Below are 18,845 nucleotides of genomic sequence, written 5' to 3' on the forward strand. Positions count from 1 at the left end.
GGTACTCTGCCTGCTTACCGTGCTGCTCCATTCCACTCGGAGAGGCCAGGGGTCCGTTTGTCTTGTCACCAGTGAGTCCCTGGTGCCCATGTAGGCCTGGCTTGCGGGAGATGCTCCGTCAATATTTGTGCAAAGAACGACTAAGGTGCTTGGCCTGCGGCTCTGGCCGTGAGAGCAGATCTCCCCTCCCGATGGGCGGCAGTGGCTGCACGTTGCCACCTAGGAGTGCCAGTGGTAGGCTGGTGGGAAGGGGGTGGGACTGGCCTGGAGACGGTCCCCAGCAAATCCACCTAGGGGTGCCCTCCCCCCGCCCAAGAGACACAACTGGAACAGGGCAAATGATTCGTTTCCACATCTGAGAAGTAAAGATGGGGGGCAACGGGCTAGGGGTGTGTTGGGGGTACTGGCCCCTAAAGGTGGTTGGCTCCCGTTCGGGGTTCTGGAGCCCCTCCTTTGCGCTGGCCGGGGAAGGGGTAGAAGACATGTGGGCTCGGGGCCAGGCGGCTCCGGCGGACTTCTTGGGGGGGCGGGCGGCACTCCGGATGAAGGCCCTCGATGAGCGCGCCCTCGGTGGGAGGGCCGGGAGGGTGTGGGAAGAGGTGCCAGTGGGCAGTCTGCGCCCTCGCTGACCCCCTCAACCCCGGGGTGTGGGCGTGGCTCCCTCCAGGGGAGTGGGTGGGGGCTGGCACGCGAGCCGGCCGGCGGAGGGGGCGTCCGGGGCGCCGGAGGCTGGGGCAGCGCGGGGCGGCGCGGGGAGCGGGAGGGCGCGCGCTGGCGGGGTGGGGAGGAGAAGGGGGCGGGCGGCCGCCGAGGGGCGGGCGGCTTCGGGGGGGTGGAGCCCGGACCGCAGCGCCCGCCGCTCGCTCGGCGCTATAGCCGCCGCCGCCGCCGCTGCTCCCGGCTCGGCTCGAGAGGCGGGCGGGCGGGCGGGCGCTCCGCGAGGCTCCGGCGCCTGCGGCTGCTGCTCTCCTCCGGCGCCCGGGGCTGCGGCGCGCTGGGTCCCGGCCCCTGGCCCGGCGCCCCTCGGGCCCTCGCGACCCCGTCCCCGGTCCCGCGCCCCTGCCCGGGAGAACGCTCTGCGCTGGCCGGGCCGCCCCGGGCTCGCGCCCCCAGGCCATGCAGAGGGGCCCGTGAGGGGCGCGCGGAGGCGGTGGAAGAGGAGGGAGGAGGGAGGCCGAGGAGGAGGGCGCGGAAGGCGGAGGATGCCGCCGCCGCCGCCGCCCGCCGGCCCCCGGCGAGCCTGACTCCAGACCCGAGGATGGAGCCGGCGCTGGGCGCTGCAGCGGCTCCCGGTGCGCCCCCCCACCAGGTATCGGCCGGGCGCGGCGGGCCCCGGGCGGGCGGGAGCGGACCCTCGCCGCAGCAGCGGGAGGGGCGCGGGCGCGGTGGGAGACGCCCCTCCGCTCGAGGACAGTCGCTACCGGCGGTGCGGGCCGGGGGCGGCGGGGGCGGGGGGGAGCGGCGGGAAGGACGGCAGCGCGTTGGGCGCAGGAAGGGCTCCCCGGGCCGGCGGCGGGCGAGCGCCGCGACCACCCCAGCCCTCCCCGCCCCCATTCGGGGAGGGCAGCAAACTTGAGACGCGCGGCGGCCCCGAGGCGCCTAGCTCCCCGCGGCTGCGGAGCGCACTCGGGGGCTGCCCCGGGTTTACCGTCCCACAACCTGCCCGGCTCCGGGCTGCTGAGACGCCTCGAGACCCCGAGGTCCCACGCCTGCACCAACTTTCCAAACCAGAGCTGCATCCAGAGGCAGGGGGGTGCCCCCTGCTTCCTGCGCCCCCCCCCCCCCCACTCCCCGGCTTGGCTCCGAACCTGCACCGATCACCCTGTGATGAGCCGGGTCCCCGTAGGGCCCCGGCCGCCGGATGGTGCAGAGCCCTCCCCCCCCCCCTCCGCCCCCATGGGAAGGCAGAACCACCCTCTCGCTCTTCTCTGGGTAGGACCCCGGGCACAGCCTCTCCCAGGCTCCAGGAACCCAATGCTTGTTTTCACAGTTAACAGCCGAGAGTGGCCCTGGCTGGGAAGCCAGGGGTTAAAATGTAAGACCTGAGGATCATCCTAGGGTGGCACCTTGGCCTGATTTGCCATGCCACAGGGTGCCCCCTCCCCCCATCCCAAGCCTGCCGTTTCCCAGGATTAGGTACCTCACCTCTGGTGCACGTTTCCCACCGTGGACTTAAACACTGCTCCTAAGCAGGACAGACTTGAGCCTGGCATCTTTTGGATGGCTCGTAGGGCAGAGAGCAGAGAAGGGACCTAGGATTAGGGGCAGGGGAGCAGGCACTCTGGTTGGGAAAGTAGTTGCTTTGGCAAGCCAAAGGAAAGTGTAGGTATTGAGAGGCAAGCAGGTGGGGACTAAGGTCCCAGTTATCCGCCTTCAGGGCTTTCTCAACCCCTTTCGTTTGACGATTGATGGGGCCAGCTGCCTTAGGCAGAGACCTTACCTGGGCAGGCGGTTCCCAGGCTCCAGTCCTCAGCAAGCAGGGACGCTCAAAGGCATCACCATGACCCTGTTTCTTTTTCCAAGTGTTCTCACCGTCATGACTCACACATTGGATTCACCAGGGAGGTATCAAGCCTCCAACCTGTTCTCTTCCCCCTCCCTCCTGGGTCTTCAGGGAGCTGCTGGGGAAAGGAGGGGGCGGATTTGCCTTTGGGTCTCAGCCCCCTGTGGGAGGCCAGGAGCCTGCTCTGTAAACTTTGATTTCCCGGATACTGTCTCCATTAGGGCAGGTGAGCTGCCCTAAGCCAGGCCAGGGTGGGGGCTTTTGAGAGGAAGTTTCTGCTAATGATCACCCCAGCCCTGCTGGCCTTTGAAATAATAGTCATGCACCGCTCCCCCCTCCCCCCGCCGCCACCGCCCCGGGCACATATACTTAACACGGCCTCCTCATCTTAAAGCAGAAACACATTTCCCCCCTAAAATCCAAATTTCCCTCTTTGCTAAACATTACAATGCTTTTGGCCAGAGGTTTCCTCCTCGGCGTTGGAAGTCGAGCTCCTCTTGCAGACAGCTTTCCTCCTTCCTGGCCTCTCAGCCCCCTCTGCCATATTCAGGGCCCGAGTAGGGACGATGCAGATCCCCCTTACCTCCCTGCCCCCACCCACAGGATCCTAGTTCCGGAGAAAGGGTGGTGCTCATGCTGCTGATGTAGGGGCTGCATGTGTGCTGGCTGCAGACGCACAGAGGTATACATCTGTGCTCCACTGAGTCTGCAGAGGGGCCCAGGAGCCAGGCTCTCATGAGCGGGGGTGGGGGGGTGGGGGAACAGACTTGTACCCCCCCCCCCCCGAGGTCCCCTTGCCCACGCCTCTGTCTCCTTCCCTTGCCCACCGTGGCTCTCTCTTTACTTTTCTAACTCACTCTGCATTGGTGCGGGGAGGGAGCATTTGATATTCATAATCTGGTTCAGAGAAGGTCCCGAAGCCCTGAGTCACTGTATGGTTTCCATGGAAACAGACTTGTTCTGAGGACTCGGTGTAGCGCGGCGGTGGTGGTGGGGGAGAAGGGAAACATATAGTAAAATCAGGCTCCACAAGTGTGGCAGGAGTTGGGCCAACTCCCTGTGATGGGGGTGGGGAGAGGCTGGGCGAGGCTCTAGGGTCCCTACAGGAGGGGCTGCCTCTCCCCACCCCCTGCGGTCCTCCCATCAGGAGCTGCTCGGCTTTCCTTGAGGCTCTTGGCCGACTGCTCCTTCTCCCTTGGGCCTCCTGACTCAGTGCCAAGGCTCATCGCTGTGCCTCTGTTTCGTCCTCTGTGCAATGGGGAGAAAAGAGCACCTATCAGCAGGGTTGCCGTGAAGGTCAAATATGTTAATACGGGGAATGCACTTGCAATGGAACCAGCGGAACTGTTCAGGAAGTGTCCTTATTATTAATTCTGGGGGTCGGAAGGAGCACCCCCTGTGTGGTCACCTGGGTCTATCCTCTGTACAGGTGATCTTGACATCTGGTAGGGCTGGCCTCTTGCTTTGGAAGAGCCTCCCCCAGCCGCCCCAGCTGGGAACCAGCCATCCATTTCTTCCTCCCACAAAGCATTTATTTAGATTGCTGAGGGCCCGTCCCCGTGCTAGGGAGCCCTGGCTCCTGTTCAAACCCCACCTGTCTAGGAGCCTTGTGAGAACAAATCCTCCAAGTCCAGATGGATGGGCAGCTTTCTGCCTCAGCCTCCTTGGGATTGGGCCAGAGGGAGAGGGACAGGACAGGTCCAGGCTCCGAGGACTGTGAGAAGAGATTGGGGTGGGGCAACTTTTCCAGATCCTGGAGGGGCCTCTCCCTCCTGATGAAAGAGGGATCAGGAACTCTCCAGAAAGATAACGGACCCTGCCCTCCTCTTCCTGCCCCCAGGTTAGATCTATTGGTGAAGTGCTCTCAGCACACCCTCCAAGTCTGGACAGCTAGGGGCTCCAGCCTGAGCCACCAGCTGATGTGTAACTGCCCAGCTGGCTGGGAGAGGGGCCTGTCCTTACCCTGCAGGACCGGCCTCGGCCTCGGCAGTGTCAGAGCGGCGCCTCGGGGACATTTTGGGCACCGGTGATGGCTCAGCCAGCGTCTCCCTCACCCCCTCACCAGCCAGCCCTTCTCTCCGTTGCCACCCTCTTCTCCCTGGCCTGCAGACAGCCCCTCCTTCCCTCCTGTAAGGTGGGCTTCAGCTCCAAGCTCCCTAAAGGCACTCCCTCTCTCATATCTCATCACTGCCAGCTCCACACCAGCCCCGGGGATGCCTTCCCCTCTTCCCTGGCTCTCCAGGTAGCCCCAGATGCTGCCCAGCCCACAGGTCCAGCACCCTGCCCCCAGCCCCCGCCAAAATCGCAGTTTCCTGCCAAGGTTCTCCCCCCCCCGCCCCCCCGCCACCCAGGTCTCTCTGGACCACTTTGCTGTCCTCATTGGTGTTCACAACACCTTCCAATTTAATATCCTCTGCAAATTTCATTAACGGACTGTTTACTCCCTCTCTCAGGATCATTAATGAAGATGTCAGATAAGATCTGACCCAGTGCTGGGTCTGGGCAGCCCTGCCCCCACTCCCAGACCCCATCCCTCCGCCCCTTCCCCCTGGGGTCGCCTCCTCCACTCAGGACCCTTGGGACCTGCCCCCTCCTGCTTTCAGCCCCATGACAAGTGCTTAGGGCCAAGTCTGTTTGAATTAATTTTGTAAGATTACTCGCGGCGCTGTATCAAATGCTTTGCTAAAAATCAAGATATATTACCCTGCCTGCATTTCCTTCATCTACCGGTCTTGTAATTCCATCAAGTTTGTCAGGCATGATTTGTTCTTTATAAATCCCCATGGTGCCACGTGGGGCACAGAGTTCCCGCGTTTTCTAAATGTTTAGAGATTCCCTCTTTGTGTTTGCTCCTTGATTAGAGCTGGAAGGCTGTGAGCTGGGAATTGGAGGGAGAGCTCATCTCCTGCTCTGGGATGGGGAACGGGGCACAGCTCTCTCCTTCTCCGGGTCTCTGCGGGGGGCCAGCGGCTTGTTTAGTGCCCAATCAAGTCCTTGCCACGTGCTGCGGGCCCTGGCTGGGCACCGAGGGTGGGGATTGACAGAGGGCCTGGGGCTCTCCCTCGGGGATTCTGCAGGCGGACGAGGGAGGCAGACAAGTCTGAAGCCAACGTTCTGAAGGTATCGTTAATCGAGTGATTGCCTGGAACCAGGCACAATACTAGGATCTCATTTAAGCCCCTCACCTGCCCTGGGAGGTGGGTGTGGGCTCCCCTCCCCGGGTACCTGGGGCTCAGGGACGGTAAGCCTGTCCATGGCCCAAGGTCTGGGTTTCGCCTTCTGCCGTGTTGGCGTGAGTCTAGGGTCAGGAGAGCTAAGTGGGTTGGTTCAGACAGGGTTTTAGGAGGTCAGAGAGGGCAGGAGGGGAAGCCCTCAGGGAGAACCTGGGAGACGTGAGGACCTCACACACAATGCGCCCTGAAGGCTTAATCCAGTTCCCCATCCTGCCGCTTCTGAGCTGTAGGAGCAAGTCACTCAACCTCTGTGAGCCTCTGTCTGTCACGGTGATATGGATCCGGCTGTAGTCCTGACTCCCAAGCTTGGGGAGAGGGTCAGATAAAGTGGTGCATGAAAGGCTCATAACATAACGGTAGACCCTCAGCGAGCAGCCATTGTGTCTTGTCGAGGCCCCTGTTGATGTGGGGGCAGAGACACTCACCCGATTTCACGTTCCCAGTGGGTGGCTCTCCCTAACACTTCTCATCCAGGAGACAGAAGGGTGACAGGTCGAGCCACACCGGCATCCTGGCATGGAGGGGGGGGGGCTGTCCATGTAACCAACCGTGGGCTGGTAGTGAGTTCTGGGATTAGGGAACAGGGAGACCTTATCCTGGTCTGGAGCCCAAACCCTAAATTCCATTCCACACCATCTCAGGCCAGGTAGTAATAAAGACAGCCTTTGGTGTCCTCTTGGCTGCACGGGATTTGGACAGTCCTGAGCTTTTGGGCCCAGGACACACTCACACCTCCCTCTCCTTGCCTAGCCAGAGTGTCTGTGGCATCTGCTCTCTCTCAGGTGCCACACTGCACCAGGCATGTCCACACCCATCATCTCTTCCAGTCTTCCTGATAATTGTCCTTTCGTTATTTGTCTGGGGAGGGAGAGCTGCCCCCCCTGCCCCCCCCCCCCCCCCGCAGGAAGTGGCGAGATGGCACAGACCTGTTTGCTGTGCTTGGGAATCAGGCAGGCAGGGCCATAGGCAGCCCCATCCCTCCAGCTGACACCCCAGGGACCTGATCCTTAGAGATGGTCAGTAGGTGTTGGATGAGACCCTGTCTGGGTCAGGGTGAATGCCTGGGTCCCTGGGGGCCACCTTGGCCCCAGCAGTCCCTGCCCCTGCCCTCTAGTCTCCAGGTACTGGGTGATGCTCTTACTCTTGGGCGAGGCCTGGGGCCTTCTGTTTTGTGGTAAGGGTCCTCAGAGCTGAGCTCGAACCCCGACCCCAGCACAGACCAGCTTCGCACACCTAGATGAACGCCCTCACTTGCCTGTGCCTCGCTGCTCCTCACGTGGGAAGGATGGCTTGTAGCACCCACTTGATGTGAGCCAGGGCTGGGGTCACCTCTGGGTGTCTGCTCCTGCGGCCCCTCCATCCTGTGTCAGAGGCTCAGGGGAGCCTGTCCCATGCCCAGCCCTCATCCTCAGGGGCCAGCCGGGGTCCAGGCTGGAGACTCCCCGATCTGGGGACGGGTGGCGCCCCCTGCCAGCCCCTCCAGCAGCAGCTGCTGGTGCTTTAGCCTCTGCTGGACGTTTCCAGTCCTTGAAGCTGGGGGGATGGGCCAGAGCCCGGTGTCCAGGGGGTGGGGCCTCAGTACTGTTCCTTCTCTGCCTGTGGCTGTTGGGGAGGGGTGGGGGGGGGGGGACAGGAAACCGGGGCCTTTCCGCCCAATGTCGGGGCAGAAAGGTCCGCCTACCACAGGCCGGGCTGTGGTGGGACCAGCCTGAGGGAACCGGGCCCTTCTGACTCATCCTTCCCCCGTGAGGCGCTGGGCACACTGGAGCCTTGTGCCAGGAGGTCAGTCACTCTCCCCACCGCCGGAGAAAACTTTCCTCAGGACGGGCCAGGACCCCGCCAACCCGCCGGGCCCACAGGAGGACCGGGAGGCAGTCTCTGCAGCCCCCACAGCAAGTGTCTTCCACCACACAGGCCGTGGGAGCTTCAGGGGAGGAGGCTGTGGCATCTGTTCCGACTTCTTTCCACATTTGTCAGGCCATTACAGCCGGCCTGTAGGTTTGAGTCGTCCCCGCACATCACACTCACGGTTCTTACTTAGCGAGTGGAGTGAGTAGTTGCTCTGTGCCCGGGCTGTGCTAGGCTCTGGGTATTTATCGGTGTGCTGTCTCACAACCCGACTATTTGGAAGGTTCTGCTACCGTCTTTCCCATTTTGTAGATGAGGACAACTGAGGTCTAGAGAGGTTAAGTGTCTTGCTCAGGTTCTCATAGCTATTTTTTCTTTTTAAGTTTATTTATTATGAGAGAGAGAGAGCGCATGAGCGGGGGGGGGGGGGATAGAGAGAGAGAGAGAGAGAGAGAGAGAATCCCAAGCAGGTTGTGCTATCGGCACAGAGCCCGACACGGGGCTCGATCTCGAACTGTGAGCTCATGACCTGAGCCGAAATCAGGAGGCGGGCACTTAACCGACTGAGCCACCCAGGCGCCCCTGTGGGTAACTTTTCGAGGAGGCTTGAGACACTGATGGGTGTCCCCCCGTGTCATTATGTACGGACATTGGAGTCCTGCTCCGGAGATACGAGAGCTCATAAAAGGCAGCTGAGTGTCTCTACTGAGGGTGTACAGTTGGTGGGCACTCACTCTCTGGAACCTTGGCTGCAAGAACTTGACATTGTCAAGATGCCTGACAATGCACACGTTCTGCCTGTGGGGTCTGTGGATAGCTATGGGGCTCAGGGACTCTAAGGACTGTGTACAAACACCCTGTCTGTGTTGGTGCAGATTCTGGGGAGAAGGTCCATTGCCTCCCGGTGTTTCAACTCGAGGAGGCCTGACCGCAAAGAGAAGAGCCTCCCATCTCCCTTGGGCTGACCCAGACCACAGGGGCTGATTCTGGACCCCAAGAAATCTCCTCCCCCTGGGAGGCTGCCCTGGCTGAATTATGGGTTGGCATGCTGCTCACCTTGAAGGATGTTCTAGAACACAGCCCCAAGAAACTTGTCCTCAGGCTTAGCAGGTACGAGGTCTTGAGAATGGCAGGCTATGCTCAGGGTTCTCTAGGAGAGTCAATGTCAGGAGTAGTCAGGCATCTCTTGAGCAGATGTTTTCATTTTCATCTCATGGCTCCTATGAAACCTGAAATGAAATATTTCACTTTTCCCATTGGCTGCCGGGTAGCCCAGATCCCCATGCCGGCCCAGAAGTGTCTTGGCTCTTGTATGCTAATCTGGCTTCTAGTTCTTTCAGACGTTCGTTTGTACCCTTGTTTTTCCACTTGCTCCTTTCATCACCTCACTCCTTTAAGGAAGAAAAAAAAAACCAACCTTGCTCTTTTATATGTTTTCGTCTTAACTAAACAAACATCGATGGTGGGTCAGCGCTGGCTACCGCAGACCCAGGGATTAAGCACTTCCTCTCTGCAGGCTCTCCCAGAGGTCTGTGTGCCAACTCCTCCCTCCCTGTCCAGTTCCCCCCAGCCCCTTGCTCCAGTTCCTGGGGCCTCAGAGCCTTGGGCCCCTCCATCCTGGCTCCCGGGGCTGGTCAGAAATACGATGTTCAGGATCTTTATTCTTTGCTCTCCCGATCTCCTCGGAGCTTTGCAAACTGTTTTTGGGAAGAAAAAGCTGGGAGGGGAGTCCTTTCCCCAACTCAGGCTTCGGTTGCTCCCCGCAGCCCCGGGTCCCCCTGGAGGTCTCCCTCTTTTTCAGCGCCTGCCCTGTCTCAGCAGCACCAGCTGACTGCTCCCCTTAGCGGCCTGCCTGAACAGACAGAGCCAAAAGGTAGTGACTTTGACCCCGCTGCCTTGGAAGAGGGGGGGGGGCGGGGGAGCTGGCAGGCAGTGCCCTGGGGGCAGAACAGAAGGTGCGGGGAGTTACCACTGCTGACTTCAGTGTCCCACCCCTCCAGATCTTGCCTGGCATGGCTTTGCCCTAGCCCAGAAAGTTAATAAACTCATATGGAACTGAGAGGCTCAGCGTGAACTGCCTTCCTCCCGCTCTGGTCTCCTAGTCCCTCCGGCAGGGGCATCTACAGTTTACCAGTTCAGCGAGAGTTTTTTCAGTGGTTGTATACGCGTGTGTATAAATACCCTCCCCCCACCTCATCCCCTTTTTACAAACAAGCCGTGGTATATACTGTTGCACATGTGTTTTCTGGCTCTAGCTTCTTTATCTTGGGTGATAGCCCCACATCAGTATATACATATCTGTGGAGGCTTCTCTGGTATGGTCAGCTGGGGAAAAGATCCTGGGGCAGGGGAGAATGCTGCTCATAGAGGGGGTGAAGCCTCTAAGGGGCCCATGGGTGGGCTTTAGGGGGTCCTGGAGCCTTCTGCTTGTGTGTGTAAAATTGTGGATACGAAGGAATCTTTCTGGAAAGAGGGACTGTGTCTCTCCAAGGGGCCTGTGGCCCAGAAGAGGCAAATGCCACAGCTCTGGGTTGCATGGGATTTCACAGAGCAGGAGGCCGGGGGCGAACTCACCAGAGGGCAGAGCCCCTTGGCTCTTAGCCCCCACTGGGGCTGCCGTGGACCAAGCTGAGGGGGATGGGGCCCAGCGGCCAGCCCTGATATCCTCTTGGAAGATGACTGGGGCTTTCCGGCTCCCAAAGGAGCATCCCTCTGCCTGCGGCCAGGGTGGCCCTGACTCTGAAAATGGAGCGCCAGGCCTTCCTAGGATCAGAGCTGGGAGGCCCGTAGAGTTGCTGGATCTATGGAAGAATCGGGGCACAGAGAGGCCAGGGGATAAGTCCAAGGTCTCCCAACCAGGGAAAGCAGAGGCCGTTCCCGCCTGTGATATTAAGTTCAGGGTTCCTTCCCCTGTCAGAGAGGCATGAGGAGAGGCCCTCTGGATGAGGTGAGGCTGCTTGTTGCTGCTTGTCTCTTGGGGTGAGCGTGAGGAAGAGAGGATGCACAGAGCAGAGGCCACGGCTCAGGTGGGGGTATCATCATCGCACCTCACTGCACCCTGCAACATCACCTCCCGCGGCCTGAATCCTCCCATAAAGCTGCATCAGCCGGCCAGGAGTTCTGAACACACACAGCAAGGACGCGGCGCTAAGGGGCTGCACTACAGGATGTGGCCACTAGAGGGCAGCAGGCAAGCCACTGCGGCGGCTCCGCGGCAGAAAGTTCTCAGGCTGGGCGAGGCGAGGAGGGAAGAAGGGGCCACGTGGGCAGAGGCCTGCCTGGCAGAGGTCCGGACACCGCAGTCAGGGAGAGTGTCTACCTCACTCTCAGAGTCCGTGAGATCTGTTCTGAGGTGCTCAGCTGAGACAAAAAGCAAACAAGACATTTCATGATACGAGTATCGTTATTTATTGAGGGCTTACTTTATGCCAGGCACTGTGTTAACTAATTAGCCCTGACAACAGCCTTGTTACAATTGTCCCCATTCTTTGGGGAGAAAACAGAGGCCCAGACAGATTAAGAAGCCTGGCCGCCAATGGAGCTCATGCCAGAGCCCGTGTCCCAAGCATGAGGTCGTTATTCTACGCCTGGCATTGACTCAATGCTTGGATTCTTACACTCACTACTATGGCTATGCCCACTTTATGGGTAGGGATACTGAGGCCCAGAAAAAGCTAGTGAATGCCGGTCCACACACCTGCTACGTGATAATCCAGACGGGTGTGATTCCGTGGCTTGAGCTCTGAGCTCTGGATTACAGTTCTCTGATGTAGACGCATATTTTCACTTCCACCGTGTGCCCTTATCTGTGCCCTAATCTGACGGTGGCTGACATTGAAATCTGAGCTTCCTGCTGGGAGTTCATCAACTCCCCTGCCTTCCAACAGAGGTTACAGATTCTGGGCTCCTGTGTCTAGGGTTTGTCTGGATTGTGACTAACCTGGGGTGGAGGAAGGCCCTGCTCCAAGCCCGGGGAGGGGCCGTGGGGCTCACAGTCTGGCTTGGAAGGACAAGGGCATTGGAGAGTTCCTTGCAGTGGCCAGGGCTCCCCTGGGAACAGTGGGACCTGGCCCTGGGGCCTCTGGTTTCCAGGGCAGATGCCTCCAGCATACCAAGGAAGCTTGGCCAGCCCTGAGCCCAGTTCTGCCAGGCTAGCAGGAGAGCAGGGGCCTTTCTAGGAGGGTCTGACTTTCTTCATCTTCCTGTGCCCATGCCCTAGCTTTGCCCTCCTGGGAGACAGGGGAATGGCCTGGGGCTGGGACTTTGAACGCATTCCCTTGCTGGTGCTATACCTGCGACACTGAGTCCCCCTTTCTTAGGGATTTGTAGCGTCGGGATGCTTCAGTTACTTCTGATTTATTAGCCAAGGTAGCAGTTGCTAATCCTGGCCTTAAGTTTCTCTGGGGTGGAGTGGGGGGGAAGTTGTGAGGGGAGAAACTTAAATGGTCCCCTCTATAGGTGACCTCTCCTTCTGGTGCCAGAATCTTAGAGCTAAGTGAAATCTCTTCAAGACATCTGTTTCCTGTCTCGGTGGGGACCCCAGGGGTTTAATGTCATGGGTCAGGGAGGAGGATTCGAGCATGGGCTCCAGGGAGTAGTGCCTGGGCTAGAATCCTGGCTTTGCTCCTTACTCGGAGTGTAAGCTTGGGAAAGTTACTTAACCTTGCAGAACCCCCCGCGTCCTTATCTGTAAAATGGGGATATGGCAACGTCGACCACACAGGGTTGGTGTGAAGGTGTGAGGAGCATTTGCCTGGAATAAACATCGTGAATGCCCAGGAAGTGCTTGCCTTCATGCTTTCTCCCCTCCGTGATTCCTAGAACAGAGCCTGGGTCATGCTGGATATCTGGGCAGATCTTCACGGGTTAAGAGCAAAGGGAGTGCCACCTAATGCAATGGCATTGCAACTGCAGACCCTTAAATAACTTAAAACTCGTACCGAGCAGGGGTGCCTAGGCGGCTCAGTTGGTGAAGCCTCTGACTTTGGCTCAGGTCACGATCTCACCATGTGTGAGTTCGGGGCCCGCATCGGGCTCGCTGCTGTCAGCACGGAGCCTGCTTCAGATCCTCTGTCCCCCTCTCTCCCTGTCCCCCCTCTCTCTGCCCCTCCCCTGCTTGCACACACTCTCTTTCTCAAAAATAAGTTTAAAAAAGACATTAAGAAAATATTACGAGCACTGTTATTAATGGTATTCCCTACCTGTTCTTTAAAGGCATTTGTCTTGGGGCACTCAGGCAGGGTGGGCCTGCATTTTGTAGGAGGATCTAATTTAACGCAGAGAGGCAGTTCTGCTGGGCACCTCACCCAACCCTGTTGATGGAGTCAGCATTCTCTACCGCCGGGGAGTGAGGCGGGGGAGGGGGGAGGGATGGGGTGTGGTCAGGGGTGTGGTTTTTCTCTGATCACATTGGGGTTCGCAAGAATCTAGACTGTGTTCTTCTATTTACTGCCACCTGGTGACGCGGTACTATTCCCTGTACGTACTAAGTACCCCCAGAGCCTCAGATGGCCCACCGTCACCTCAGCCCCACTTCTGTGCCCCTCCCTGAGGCACCCAGACTCTTTAGGTCTGTCTCTACTCCGCTAAGCTGATGGTAAAGGGTTCAAAGCACTGGCTTAAGAGTCTGACACGGGGATTCGAGTCTCTGCTACTCCTTGTTTGCCCATGCCCATTTGCTTAGTCTTTGAGCCTGAGTTTCTCCATCTAAACAATGGGAGTGAAGACCCTGCCCTCCCAAAGGGGGCTGTAAGGAACCGCATAGTGTTCAGAGTTGGCCGAGCCAGGCAGCACGGCAGGTTTGGGACGTGAGGATCCGCGAACCCCTCCCCCAAAGGAGTCATGCCAAATAGCGGGATGTGGGCAGAATATTCACAAGGCACAAGTTCACCCCCTCAGCCACGAGCCAGTAGATCAACAAGACCAGACAGCGAAGGGAAGGAACATGCCGTAAGTCTTACGGATCGTCTGTACCCTTCTTATGCCCCGTCTCTCTCTTGCCGATTCACAAGTGGGCTGGGGACATTAATCGAATGCATGTTTGAAGGCCAAGTGCGCGTAAGCTGGAGGAACAAGGTCAACTCTCCTCAGAGGGAAAGAGCGAGGGCTTTGGGAACCTGCTAGATGTGCGTTAAGCCAGGCACGCGAGCTCAGGGGGGTGACTCCACCTCTCTGTGCCTCAGCCTTCTCCAGTGTGAAACGGAGCTGAGAACTGGCTTCCATGTGAAGTTCCTGTGAGGAATAAATGAGCGGATGCAGGTCAAAGGCTTAGCACTTAGGAAGTACTCCGAAGATGCTAACCGAAACAACGCTCGCCACGGTGTTGACGTTTTAACTTAGAATCCGCGAGCAGCGTCAAGGTCAGGGATGCTCCCTGGTCCACTTCTGCTTTGAGTTGTAGGTAGCCGCTCTCCTCTCCGCTGTGGCTGGAAGAAGAACCTCCCTCCCCGGCTGTCCCTTCCGTGCGGGCCTCGGCGTCTGGGCTGTCTAGACAGAGCTGCCATTTCCACCGGGAGGTCTGAGGTGAGCCCCCCGGCGGCCCTGTTGACTTCTCTAAACCTCTCTTGGGGAGTCACTGAACGAGTCAGACTTTGAAGGGTCAGGTGGTTCTGTCGATTTAAAATGCAGAATCAGGGACGCCTGGGTGGCTCCGTCCGTGAAGCGTCCGACTTCGGCTCAGGTCGTGATCTCACGGTCCGTGAGTTCGAGCCCCGCATCGGGCTCTGTGCTGACAGCTCAGAGCCTGGAGCCTGCTTCGGATTCTGTGTCTCCCTCTCTCTCTCTGCTCCTCCCCCGCTCATGCTCTGTCTCTCTCTCTCTCTCTCCTTCAGAAAATAAATAAATAAATAAATAAATAAATAAATAAATAAATAAAATGCAGAACCAACTGGGGCTGTGCTCCGGCCTAATTCTCTGGGACAGCTTTGACTCTGTTGCCGTTCCATTCTCGGGTGCCGGGCATCTGTCTGGTGGGTCAGTCTGGCCACCAGAGCTGAACAGAGCTAGCTAGGCCTCGGGGTATTTGTGGCCAGTGGATTTCTTTGCAGCTGCCTTGGGTGATGAGTTTGGGGGTCCTCCCTGGGGTGGTTCCCCATGTGGGGCACCAGCTCTTGGTCAGCTGGTGATGGAGGCCTGCCCATCGGGTCGTGGTGTGAGGGACAGTGACTTGCTAGGAGAGGATGGCTAGGGGGTGGGGAGGTGGGTGGAGGGCCCAGGACTCAGGGCCAGATCTAGGAGATAAAAGATGGCTCTAGGATATTTGGAGGCCTGAGTCAGTGATCTGGGAGAGCAGCCAGGGCCCTTGTCCCATGGCCTTGGAAGGTAGTCTGTGGGGGCACAGGACAGAAGGGGTGGGAAGGGCGGTGCTGACAGATCAACCCCCCCCCCCCCAGAACCCCTCCCCTACCTCTCTCTCTCTGCAGTCTGCTGGCCACAGGGCATCTGCACAGGCTGGGACCGCCGGCTAGGCCAGGAGCCCCGGCAGCTGTGGACTCCCTAGCTCGGAGCAGCCCCTCTTTGGTGAGTGGTGGAGCCGTCCCTGCATTCGCTCTTGGAGCAGCCCCAGCCCTCCCCCAGGGCCTGGGAGCTGAGCCAGCCTCTCTTGGGGGGGACTTCCAGATGCTCAGGCTGGTACTTCCCTCCAGACCTGTGACACACCCTTCATTTTCCCTGCTCTCCTGTCCCCACCCCACCCACTTTCTCATTCCTTCAGGTGTCCCTTCTGTTCCACCCCTTCCTCTCCTCTCTGTCCTGCCTGGTTCTCTGGGGCCATTGCTGGGTCACAGTGGGGCCTCTGAGCTCCCCCTGTGGACAGAAGGGCTGAGAGCCTAATGGCGGAGGTCCTTGAGGATTGGCTGGGATGGGGGGCCCGGAAGAGCCGGTTCACCCTGCTGTCAGTGGGGGTCATCTGCCCTCTGCCCGGACCCCTCCCTTGCCCCTGTGGCCAGAAACAAACCTGGAGTGTGCTGGGGCTTGGGTAAGGGATGCTATTCAGCAGCCCTGGAACTGTCCTGTTCTGGGCCAGTTGGCTCTCCTAACCCGGGGGATCCCAGGAGTCCTCAGCTAGAGTAAACCGGTCACCTACATCCCTAAGTTGGGGAGGTGGGCTTGACACATTTGTCCCCCTTTCCTGGGCCCATGGGGCAGAGGTGAGTGGATACGTAGGGCGTACAGGGGTCCCTTAGACACAGGAGGAAGCCTCTGACATGAGCTCTTTTTCCTCCTAGGGGTGGGCAGGGGCTGGAGGAAAGCTGCCCACGTGGGGGGACCAGGTGCCTGCTCACGGGGGGTGGAAGATGCAGGCGGGCCCAGGAGGTGCTGGCAGGGGTGACAGGCAGTGGCAGGAGAATGGCTGGAGGCAGGGAGTGGTGGGCTCCTGAGTGTGTGAGCCGGAGAAGTCAGCTTCTTGCACCGCGGAGCCCCACTAAGGAACTCAAGGGTCCCGAAGGGAGTCCCCTGCAGCATTCTGTAGGTTAAACCCCGGGGGTGTGGAGAGTCCGTTTGTTCAGTCCCCAGCAACTCCCAGGAGTCCCCAGAGTTTGGAAAGTCTAGCCTGGAAGCTGCTCAGCCCTTAGGTGTGTGTGTGAGCACGGGGCAGAGGGAATCAGGTAGGTGCCAGGGCCCCCCCGGAGGCCAGCCCTTCTAAGGGCGCCGAGCGAGGCACCCACGCCTGGCTGCTTCCTGAGGGCTGCCCACCTTTGCCCGCAGACCCCGCATGGTGGAGAAGCAGCCCCATGAAGGTGCCCAGCCATGCAATGTTCCTGGAAGGCTGTCCTCCTCCTTGCCCTGGCCTCAATCGCCATCCAGTACACGGCCATCCGCACCTTCACCGCCAAGTCCTTCCACACCTGCCCGGGGCTGGCAGAGGCAGGGCTGGCCGAGCGGCTGTGCGAGGAGGGCCCCACCTTCGCCTACAACCTCTCCCGCAAGACCCACATCCTCATTCTGGCCACCACGCGCAGCGGCTCCTCCTTCGTGGGCCAGCTCTTCAACCAGCACCTGGACGTCTTCTACCTGTTCGAGCCCCTCTACCACGTGCAGAACACGCTCATCCCCCGCTTCACCCAGGGCAAGAGCCCCGCGGACCGGCGGGTCATGCTGGGCGCCAGCCGCGACCTCCTGAGGAGCCTCTATGACTGTGACCTCTACTTCCTGGAGAACTACATCAAGCCGCCGCCCGTCAACCACACCACCGACAGGATCTTCCGCCGCGGGGCCAGCAGGGTGCTGTGCTCTCGCCCCGTGTGCGACCCCCCGGGCTCCGCCGACCTGGTGCTGGAGGAGGGGGACTGCGTGCGCAAGTGCGGCGTGCTGAACTTGACGGTGGCCGCCGAGGCCTGTCGGGAGCGCAGCCACGTGGCCATCAAGACCGTGCGGGTGCCCGAGGTCAACGACCTTCGGGCCCTGGTTGAGGACCCCCGGTTGAACCTCAAGGTCATCCAGCTGGTCCGGGACCCGCGTGGCATTCTGGCCTCCCGCAGCGAGACCTTCCGCGACACGTACCGGCTCTGGCGTCTCTGGTACGGCACGGGGAGGAAGCCCTACAACCTGGACGTGACGCAGCTGACCACGGTGTGCGAGGACTTCTCCAACTCCGTGTCCACCGGCCTCACGCGGCCCGCGTGGCTCAAGGGCAAGTACATGTTGGTGCGCTACGAGGACCTGGCCAGGAACCCCATGAAGAAGACCGAGGAGATCTACGGCTTCCTGGGGATCCCCTTGGACAGCCACGTGGCCCGCTGGATCCAGAACAACACGCGGGGCGACCCCACGTTGGGCAAGCACAAATACGGCACCGTGCGAAACTCGGCGGCCACGGCCGAGAAGTGGCGCTTCCGCCTCTCCTACGACATCGTGGCCTTTGCCCAGAACGCCTGCCAGCGGGTGCTGGCGCAGCTGGGCTACAAGATGGCCACGTCGGAGGAGGAGCTCAAGAACCCCTCCATCAGTCTGGTGGAGGAGCGGGACTTCCGCCCTTTCTCGTGACGAGGGCGCCGTGGGTGGGGGTGAGGGGCATGTGGCGTCGGTTTTGATAAAATGGACCGTTTCTAACTGTTGCCTTATTTCCCCCTCCCGCCCCCACCCTGCCTTTGTGTCCTTCCTGTCCCCTGCCCACCCTCCACTTCCTTCTGCCCCCCTTTTCGTCTCTGAAATTTGCACTATGTCTTGGACAGGAATCACTGGGGCAGAGGGGATGTGAAGTGGGGTGAGCCCCCACCCCACCCCATTCAGACACACGGATGCTGGGTCTCTGCGTGGATGGTGACAATGTTTACAAGCACGACACTCACACATTCACATGAGCGCATGCGCGCGCGCGCGCGCGCGCACACACACACACACACACACACACACACACACACACGGGCGCCCACGAGGAGAGATACGTGCCCCAAACCACAGAACTTCGGAAGCTTCTCCAACGGACGAGTGGTCCGGGTATGGTAGTTTTTGCACTGTCTTACTTCCACAAGGTAAGAGGTTAAAAACAAAAAAGGCCACCTCTCTCTAATTTATGAATGGTGTCTAATCCCTCCCCACCCTGCTGCCTGCCCCCAGTGCCCGCTGTCCCCCTGGGAGCAGAGAAACTGCCCCCTCCTGCCCGCCCTTGCCTGTCGGTGAGCAGGTTTTTACTGTGAGGTGAATGTGGACCTTGCTGATTTTTTTCCAGTCTGTGGCGATGCTGTCTGTCTGTCTGTCTGAGTCTCGTGGCTGCCCCTGGACCAGTGACGGCTGATAAATCTTAGGGGTTTCCGATTGATCTTGGGGTCCATCAGTGATATTTCTTTGTGCCAAAAAGAAAAAAAAAAAAAAGAGTGGATCAGTTTGCTAAACGAACATTGAAATGCTTTATCTGTGTTTTCTGTAAATAAAAGTGTGCAATAATATCTGGGCGTGATTGTGGCCCATTCTGAATCGGCAAGGGCAGGCCTTGGTGGGCCAAGTGTTTCTGGTTTGGGGGAGGAGAGGCAGGGAGGGACGCAGGGAGGTGGAGGAGGGGACTCAGCGGCCAGTGTCCGGCTTTCAGATCTCCTGCCACCCTCGTCACCCTCAGTGCTGACTTCGGTGGTTCATTTCCATGCACTCAGTTCAGACCAGGCACCTGGTGGCCAGGGGTCAGGTTCAAGCCATTTAACAAGCAGTAGGGCTTGCCGAATCGACGTCCAGGGGGTCAGGATGAGGTCCTGGCGACCCCTTTCCGGGCCGGGCGTTGCCCCTTTAGCTTCTGGGTCTGGGGCCTGGATAGCCGGGGAAGGGGACCC

General features: G+C 59.5%; 1 protein-coding gene across 5 annotated transcripts; it reads left to right on the forward strand.

The window, feature by feature from the left end:
- The first annotated feature begins 1,176 nt into the window (after positions 1-1,176).
- Positions 1,177-18,470, forward strand: CHST1 (carbohydrate sulfotransferase 1). 5 transcript variants are annotated; one of them, XM_027072828.2, is made up of 4 exons: positions 1,177-1,309; positions 13,985-14,106; positions 14,976-15,102; positions 16,291-18,470. In XM_027072828.2, exon 4 carries the CDS (start codon positions 16,333-16,335, stop codon positions 17,566-17,568), a length of 1,236 nt encoding a protein of 411 aa, XP_026928629.1. In that variant the 5' UTR covers positions 1,177-1,309; positions 13,985-14,106; positions 14,976-15,102; positions 16,291-16,332; the 3' UTR covers positions 17,569-18,470. The 5 variants fall into 5 exon arrangements, with proteins under 5 accessions (XP_026928629.1, XP_026928628.1, XP_026928627.1 ...); XM_027072827.2 differs by having other exon boundaries at positions 15,006-15,102; XM_027072826.2 differs by having other exon boundaries at positions 1,195-1,309; positions 13,767-14,106; positions 15,006-15,102.
- The last annotated feature ends 375 nt before the right edge of the window (positions 18,471-18,845 follow it).

Source organism: Acinonyx jubatus, chromosome D1 (genome assembly GCF_027475565.1).
Source record: "Acinonyx jubatus isolate Ajub_Pintada_27869175 chromosome D1, VMU_Ajub_asm_v1.0, whole genome shotgun sequence".
NCBI lineage: Eukaryota > Metazoa > Chordata > Mammalia > Carnivora > Felidae > Acinonyx > Acinonyx jubatus.

What these genes read in the sequence shown, in the direction of transcription:
- CHST1 (XM_027072828.2), top strand. Translation starts at nt 16,333, where the DNA reads ATGCAATGTTCCTGGAAGGCTGTCCTCCTCCTTGCCCTGGCCTCAATC.